The sequence below is a fragment of the Emys orbicularis genome, chromosome 4 (genome assembly GCF_028017835.1).
Source record: "Emys orbicularis isolate rEmyOrb1 chromosome 4, rEmyOrb1.hap1, whole genome shotgun sequence".
NCBI classification, from domain to species: Eukaryota; Metazoa; Chordata; order Testudines; family Emydidae; genus Emys; species Emys orbicularis.
This window is the reverse complement of record NC_088686.1, coordinates 144,584,824-144,593,490: the sequence shown is the minus strand read 5'-3', so window position 1 is coordinate 144,593,490 and position 8,667 is coordinate 144,584,824. Positions and strand designations below refer to the sequence as shown.

The window sequence follows — 8,667 nt, the reverse complement described above, 5'->3', positions numbered from 1 at the left end:
GTTCTTAATACAGTTTCCCATGCTAGTTAGAAGCAAACAAGAAAAACTTTTATCAATTAGATCTATTTATGTAACCAAGAGGAACTGGTGTGACAGTAGCTCCCATCTCCTTTCAGCTTGAGCCTTGATACCTCTGATCCTGTTGTTGTAGAACTAAAAGGAGTTGCAACTTTAGCTGCCAAGATTTTTGGTTAAACTTTTTTGTGCCTGTGGAAGTGGTCTGTTGAACAGGATCGTGCCCTTTGCACCTGTGTGTAAAGTGCATGTTTTGTGTACTTGCTCTGCCCTAGCCAAAAAAAGGTTCATGAATGTGTTGCTCAAATAGTTGTGTCACTAATACTTGTGTTAGTAGCTGCATTAAAAACTGCCTTGATATACGGAATTAAGTGTTGCCTAGCCCATTGCTGATTGCGGGTCAAAGCTTTGAAGGGTAGTCATAGCAATAGAGCTAACTGCATTTATTTATTTGGGTTTTTATGGTTAAACTTGATTCTTGTTGGGAAAATGGCTTTTTTCTCAAACAAAAAAAAGTAGAGAAGCTGGGTATTGTTGAAATTTAGTTTCTCATAGTTTTTAAAAATCAAAATGGTTACTGAAATGTTGTTTGCTGGCCCTTTTTTGTGGGGGGGTGTAAATGGGGAAAATTTTTGCTAACTATTTTGAACCTTGCAAAAGGGGAAAAATATGTCTCAATTTTTCTTGTCACTTTTTGACCAGCTATAGTGAGTTGAAGTTCATGATGTAAGATCATGGGGGGGAGAGAACCTAGAAGGTAAACTCAAATTATTGTTCTTTCCATTTTTGGCACCTTTGATCTATCCCGTAAGCATGTGTGTGTGTCTTGCTAGTCCAGAATGCTTTTCTTCCCCAGCTTTGCCCTAAAGAACAAATGAGACCATGTATGGTAATCATGCAACTCTGTATGGTGGTTAGTTGTATATTTTTGTAAATGCCACATTTGTGGCTGTGATACAGATCCAGGTAAACTTTTTGTTCCTAATAATTAGATGAATTTAGGTCTCTTCACAAAGAGTGACTTATACCTCTTTATATAGAACCTAAAGCTCTTGTGCTCAAGTTTGGAGAGCCTGTATTTTGTTGTTTGTGATGTGTAACTGGTCACAGGGCATTGTTTCTGTTGTGTGGATGACAAATACTTGTAAACAGGAAGCTGGCTTGAAATAGCCACTTCAGGTTTCAGCCATCACACAAGTCGGTGTAAGACTTTGACTTCCCACAAACACCAATTCACTCCTAAATGTTTATGGGTGGGGAACTAATGAAGAGGTTACAAGTACCACTGAAGCAAACTTGTGGGTCTCATTCAAACTAATGTTAGCATGTGGCTTCTTGCATTGTTAGCATTACTAAGTCATAGATCCCATAATGTCCTAGCGTCCCTTACACTCAACCTTGTCCTCATACTGCAAAACTGTTGGACAGCTGGCTGTAAAAACTACCTGCTGTCCTAGACCAAAGGGTGGTGTTTTATTTAAAAGAATACTTTATCAAACATTAAATTGAGAATTTTTTAGTGTTTCCTGAATAAAGATAGAGAATAAATTCCAATACACACCGTAGGAGATATGATCTCTCAATGAATACAGCAGTCTCAGTCTGACTAATCCTGTATTACTAGATGTGGCTTCCTGATGCTGTTTTTTAAAAAAAGCCAGCTGCCACATTGCTGAAGGCCACACCAGGTTACACTACAAAGAATTGCTTTGCCTTTCCTTCTGATGGGTAATACCGGCTGTGGTTTTTAGTGGATTAAGTATTTGTGGCCCTGCCCTTTTCCCCTCTCTGAAGAACAGGCAGCATGCATCTGGAAAATATGTATCACTCTCTTTTAAATATGCAATATCACTGAGCTGTGTTTCAGAATGTTAATATTTAATGTCTCAGATTTTATGGCTATAAATAACTACACCTTTTATAAGCTAAACTTTTAGCCTTCTTTTTAACCTGAGTTTCACACCCCCTAAATCCTTAGCAATGCATTCTAGTGTTAAGCCTATGAAAGGCCCTCTCATTCTCAGTCAACATTTGACCTCCATTTCAAATTTCATATCTTCACTTTTGCTGAAATACTTAGTGTTTTCTCTGCCTCCATAAAGCGTTGTCACTGGATACTGTACATACAAACTTGTCTAAAAGCAACATGTTTAAAACAACCCACTCATCTGAACTTGCCACCAGGTGTAAGGAGCTGGAAGTCTCTTGGGAGCCAATTACTGATAACAATACACTTGAGTTTAGCCTCTATCTTAAATCTATTAGCCTAGAAACATTCAAATACCTGCTGGTATCAGGGGAAGAAGTGACCTCTAGAAAAGCAGCCATTGCATATGGGCTGTGCATCCATCAGTTATAATTTCCTAGCTATTTCTATTACCTGTGACAATGTCTCTGCATGGTCATTTTGGTATGTTGGACTTAGAGGGCTTGTCATACAATAAATCACAAAATAGGCAATATTAGTACCACATTGACTGTCATGGTCCTAACAAATGTGGGTTAGAGATCTGATTTTAGTCTCAAGACCAGTTGCCCATGATGGGAGGAAACGATATTGATCAGTGGCTGGATGACTTTTAGAATGTGTAGAGGGTGGGGTTGGCAATTAGTTTTATGAAGCAGGGCTGGTCACAGATTTAATTATGGAGTTTGTGACAGTGTGGTCACAAGGCAGCATGGTCTAGTGGCTAGAGTAGGGAGAGAAACCAGTGTTCCATTCTCAGCTCTGCTACTGCCTTGCTGTGGGACTTGGGCAAGTTGCTTAGCCTCTGATCCTTTATATGGGAAAATGGGGATAATTTACTCCCACTCTGCACAGTGCTTTAAATCCTAGGATGAAAGAGGAGTTCAATGTTTTGTACGTAAATGGAATTTCACTGATTCAAGGGAAAAAGTACATCTGCATATGTCTCTGAATTCCAACTTCCATAATTTTTTTCCCCCCCAATCAAAGCTCTCACTACACCCACAGTCCCATTAAATGAGTTACTACAGTTTATCTGGGCCTCCTAATCCAGTTTCACAGAGACCCTTAGCAATCTAGCGCTGTCTGAAGCAAAACCCTTTCCTCTTGGCATTACTGGCATGTGTCTTTCTCCAGTGAGAACAAGGAACCTCTGTGAGGTGCTCTTCTTCACACAGGCTATGCCATGAACACACCCACCCAAACGCATGACTTAGGTAAACAAGCACCTCTCCCTGTGGCAGCTGACAAACTTGCATCATTTAGAGGTGTGGGGTGGAAGAAAACTAGCACCTTGCAAAGAGGAAGCTCATGGCAAAGCAACGTCCTAGCTAGTTCAGTTAGCAGGCTGGTAAGATTTAGCCTCACCTGTTAAACTCTCCAAAATACCTTGGCTATGTTTTTTTCAGTCTTGTCTATGCTACAAATTTTACCCTCTTCTGCCAATGGACGCAGTTGAACCAGCACTAAAAAATGTTCAAACAGCAAGTGGTGACAAGGACAAAGTGGTCAGCACAATTTCAGAAATTGCTTCATCCCATCCCAGCATGTGGACTGAGCCTAGCGGAGCGGAGAACTAACCATGGCATTGCTTTCGCTCTCTGGCTTTCTTTTCTCTTGCCCGTTAATCACTACCTTACCCATGTTGCAGAGACGCCTAGACTGTCAGTGGATAGAGATGGTCTTGATTTGAATTGGTGGCATTTACCCTATTACACATCTATTGAGCCCTAGAGTCTTCCAGATGACTTCTATTTTTTTTTTTTTTTTAAAGTCACTAACTTGTGAACAGTCTTTCAGAATAGAAGGCTGGCCAAATCAAACAGAGCTGAAGTCCTCATTGCTTCCTTAGAGTTGAATGCTAATATTGCTGATGCGTCTGAATTGGTGCAAGCGAGCTCTGGGCAGAACTAATGCAACACTTAACACATCATGCTCTTTCTGCAGCTTGAGTTGGAACTACTCTACACCTGCTCCTGGAAGTTCTTGCCGCAGTGATATGCCGAAAGAGGATTTGTGGCTAGGGACAGCTGGTCAAGATTCTGGCAGTTGTGACAGCATGGTCAGCACTAACTCAAGCCACTCTGAATTTGTAAGTAAACATTTTAAAGTAACCTTTATTTTCCATGGCTAGCAGCAGAGTGGCCCTGAAGGTTCTGAAGGAGGGATTCTAGGTAGGCAGAAAGTGCTCTGTTCTTTTTTTTTAAATACATATTTGTACTGGAGTAGCATGAAGAAGCCCCTGTGATGGATCAGGACCCCATTGTATTAGTTACTGTATAAACATGGAACAAAAGGATGGTTCCTGCCCCCAAAGAGTTTAGTTTTTTCACTCCATGCATCTGAAGTGGGTTTTTTACGCACAAAAGCTTATGCCCAAATAAATCTTAGTCTAAGGTGCCACCTGACTCCTCAGTTTTTTCATTCTCTCTCTCTTGTATAATCCAGCAATCAAACCATTGTGCAGCACAAACACAGGCGATCTCTTCGCCTAAGCAAAGTCCTATAAAAGACTCATCACCACAGGCATGAATCAGTACAGCTGAATTGTGATGCCAAACTCCTTCTCTGGCTCCAAAGCAATCTTAACACTTGGCAGTTGAACTGCGGTGGTATTGCTCAAGATCTATACATTATGGAGCTCCCAGATGGTAGTACAATGGGAGAGTATAGTGAGAGATCTATCAGTGGCAAACTTAAGTTTACAAAACAAGCCGATCTCCTGCTCCCAACTGATGCGCAGGTTGGCTGTGTCTGTGTTTGCCGATGTGCTGAGCTTTGTGTAGCTCAGAATGGCTTGGCCAGTGGGGACTATCATTTTGCCTCTTCTGAATTGCTAGAGCCTTGAATCCAGACTGGGTTTTGTCAGGCAGCAGGGCCCACACACTCAGTTCATTGGGTAGGAGGAGTCTAGCTGGCTAGATCTCCTGAGAGGGACCAAAGTGTAACTAACTATAACAAATTGACGCCAAGTTAATCTAAAGGAGACGTGTATTAAACCACACTCCACTTTGATTTAATTCCAACTAAGTCAGTAATGAAACCAGTGATGAATTTGGCCCATTAGACAGTGAAAATCATTTGCGCCCATCCATTAGGGCTAGTTTGTATTAAACACATTCCAGGATTAGGGAGACTAGTTACTCCTCTTGGACTTGGAGCATATTGCAATGAAGTCACTGCAGTTCTGGACTGAACAGACCCTCCATGCTATTGCACACCAGAAATAGACCTGTTTTATAACTAATAGGGATGGGCAAACTAGTTGCTGTATGATACCAGATCCAGCTTGAAGCCTTTTTCTAAAATAAGGGAGTTTTTTTCCAAGATGGAGATTTGTGTGTCATGCCTAATGCAGTTTCCCCCCTTCCATGCCTTCAATTTTATAGGCCTCTAACGATGAGTTACAGAGTCGAATAGCATCTTACCTTGGCCCGGACACTAAGGCTTGATGTGACACAGAAGAAGAGTTGCTTACAGTCCAGTGATAACTGAGCCGGATCCTATCGTGCTTGTTTAAAAGGGGGTGGGAGGGTTACAGAGCATGGAGAGAAGCCATCATACTCATAAGACCTCAATTTCTGGATGCTTAGACAAGTTTCCAAAACTCTCTATGGCTGATCCATACAAATGTGGCCTGTCCAGAGTACAACTAGCCAGCCAAATGTGTTATGGGATTACTGATGCTTCAAAGGAAAGTTAGTGGCTGCTGCCGGGGGCATGATTCTAATTGCTTGATTGGGAATGCCAAATCCTCAGAGGCTGTTTGATTATATTGCCAAATGAGGTTGCTTAAGTAGTGCTTCTGGTGGTGAGTGGTTGTCACTAGGCAGACTGGCAGTTTCTGGGTATTCAACAGTTAGATCCTGCGGGAGAGAGCTGTCCTTGGCTTCATTTAAACTATAAATGGTATTGTAAGTAGCATTATGCCTAATTTCCCCATTGTGGTTGTTTTTTTGTTTTTTTTTAAGAGTGATAACAGCTATGACTACTTATCTGTGGAGGAAAAGGAATGTTTGATGTTCCTAGAAGAAACTATTGATTCTCTGGATACGGAAGCAGACAGTGGGGTTTCTGCTGATGAGATAGATTATGCTGAACGTTCTAAGCTCCCCAGGACATGGCCGAAGAGAGATGTTGTTCCAAAAAGTAAGGTTAAAACTTGCATTCTGAACCCCAGAGAACTCAGGGCCTGGACTGTGGCCAGGACTGAAAGCCCTGTGATGCAGGAAATCTTAGTAGGGGGGACAGAACGTTGTCCCAGCTTCCCTCATACAATAAACACTTGGTAGTGCACAATTGACTAGAAAAATCTGTGCTGGGGTGGGGAGAAGGGACTAAAGGTTTTTGTCTCTCCAATGCACCTAGTGTAGGTTACCCTTGGAGAAGAGCCTGCTGGTTGTCCTGGTAAAGGTAAACAGCTAGTCTGCAAAACTGTAGGACAAAATATCTATATGCTGTTGACACTGGAAAATATTGAATGTTAATCTCTAGGACTCATCAGGCAATGTGTGTGTCACTAACTGCAAACTTACTGTCTTTGCAATAAGAAAATATTAGCCTCCCTACCGCTAACATGCCCCTAGTAAGTCTTTTAAGTTGGGTATCTTGGCTCTGTTCCATTGGCAGCCCTATTAAAAAGGTTAGCTCTGTATGTAACTAGTGGGTGGTCTTGATACACTGCTCTGCATATAGCTGCACACTTAACACTTATTTTTTGGTCTAGATTTGGACAGTAGGTCTCCCACTGAAAGTTTTGGTCCGCGACATGAAGTAGAACAAAAGGGTGATAAACATGGATCTCTTCTCTCAAGCTCTGCTCCAGTGGGGGTTACAAGCTCAGGCTACCGCAGCCTTCCAAGGAGTGTCAATGCAGGAAGTGCACAAACAACCACCAAGGTTTCTGTCAGCAAAGCAGCTGACGTCCCTGATGGTCCAACTCCAACAGCTCAAGAACCAGGGAAGTCTTCATGGAAGATGCCCAAGAAAAGGGGGGTTGAGGACAAGTCAAATCACCAGCCCAGCATGAGTACTCAGATGAAGCCATCAGACTTGGAGTCTGTAATTATCTGCCCCCCTGAACCCTTCCAGGATCCCAGAAGCAAAGGGTCTGGCAATGGCAGTGAAGATGAGCTACTACCTAATAATTTGGAGGCAAAGGGAAAAGCTGAGGAAGCAATGGGGAATGAAGCTGAAGTTGCACCACAGCATTCTGCCCCAGAGAATGCAAGGCTGCCACTGAAAGAGGAAAAGAAACATCATGAGCAGGGAAGAGAGGGAGCCCCTGATCTTCAAGGCAACCAAGAGAAATCACCCTCAAAAGAAGCTTCTCTCGATTCAAACATCAAGCCAGGGCCTCCCACAGCCCCAAAGCCAAGAAAACTGCCACCAAATATTATCCTGAAACCTAGCAAAATCAGCCCAGCACCACTCGTAGACGCCCATCACAATAGAAAAGTGCCTTCTCCATCTTCACCCAAGCACAAATCCAACACCAGTGACTCTTCTGTGGAAAAGCAGGAAAGGGCCAGGTGGGAGGCGTTGGAGAAGTTGGGACTCCTACATGATAAAGGAAGGGAATCTAAAGTCCATGTTGTCAGACCTCCTACTGCTCCCAAACCAAACCCTGTCCTCATTCCTAGGGCTGGTAGTAGGGATAACTTAAACAGTGATGATGGAACTGATGTTCCTGTGAATGGGAAATCTGACCAACAACATGCTCCAGGTTTAAATCCAGCAGAGAGCGCTGCTCCTGGCTTGAGACAGACAATCAAATCCAACACCTTGGAGCGTTCAGGCATAGGTCTGAGCAGCAAGGACCAGAACACGGACAGCAGCTCACTTGGCAAAACATCAGTCCTTAAGATGGCGGCTCCCAGTGTTATCAGGAATAACCGAACACGCCCAGCTTCCCTCGGCACAAGGGAAGACTTTATCGAACTCAAAGCATCCAAATCTGATAACGAGGAGCCAGGGAAAAGTGACAAGCGCAAATCTTACCCGTTGCTGAAGTTTCCCCGGCCTACTTGTGTCAGCGTAAAAATCACCCCTAAAGGAGCTACAGATGAAAACCGGCGGGAGGCTCTGAAAAAACTTGGCCTACTGAAGGAATAAACAATTGGACACTTTGTGCAAATTCACTTATGTTTTTATGCTATGAATACAGGAACTTCTGTCCTTCCTCTTAAGCAAAATGGGACAAACTGTGGGTGAATACAGCAAAGTCTTGTAACAGGGTTCTAGGCACACTTAGATTAATTCTGCACACTCTGAACTGACAGTATGAAAATGAGCATCTTCACAGTTTGATTTCTACCCCTCCAGGGCCTCAGGAGGGCAGGCCTGAATTAATACTGCCATTAGAATTATTCAAAGCTTCATGCTAAATAGACATCACATGTATATAGTGTATATAATTATTTATATGTAATGGGAATAAGTATATGGATGGGAACATTCCCCTAAATGTTTTATTGCATTTGCTCCCCTAAATGTTCACTGTCTGGAAACCATGAACTCCTGGCATGTGGTGGCTGGGTGGGGTGCGGGGAGCCAATCTGGGAAAGACAGGATGGCAGGATTTGGCTCAGGTGTGTGTGTGGTTTTTTTTATTAATATAAAACATTTATTCAAAGCTTTCTGGGACCTGATCATCACATTGGGCACATGCACGTACCTCCTGAAGC

The 8,667-nt window shown here is 42.8% G+C and overlaps 1 protein-coding gene across 1 annotated transcript; it reads left to right on the top strand.

The window, feature by feature from the left end:
- The first annotated feature begins 3,980 nt into the window (after positions 1-3,980).
- On the top strand, positions 3,981-8,095 carry C4H1orf116 (chromosome 4 C1orf116 homolog). Its single transcript, XM_065404540.1, has 3 exons — positions 3,981-4,073; positions 5,953-6,130; positions 6,708-8,095. Exons 1-3 carry the CDS (start codon positions 3,981-3,983, stop codon positions 8,093-8,095), a joined length of 1,659 nt encoding a protein of 552 aa, XP_065260612.1.
- The last annotated feature ends 572 nt before the right edge of the window (positions 8,096-8,667 follow it).

What these genes read in the sequence shown, in the direction of transcription:
- C4H1orf116 (XM_065404540.1), top strand. Translation starts at nt 3,981, where the DNA reads ATGCCGAAAGAGGATTTGTGGCTAGGGACAGCTGGTCAAGATTCTGGC. An exon ending in ACTCAAGCCACTCTGAATTT is followed by an intron (nt 4,074 to 5,952) that starts GTAAGTAAACAT and finishes TTTTTTTTTAAG; the next exon opens with AGTGATAACAGCTATGACTA. An exon ending in GAGAGATGTTGTTCCAAAAA is followed by an intron (nt 6,131 to 6,707) that starts GTAAGGTTAAAA and finishes TTTTTGGTCTAG; the next exon opens with ATTTGGACAGTAGGTCTCCC.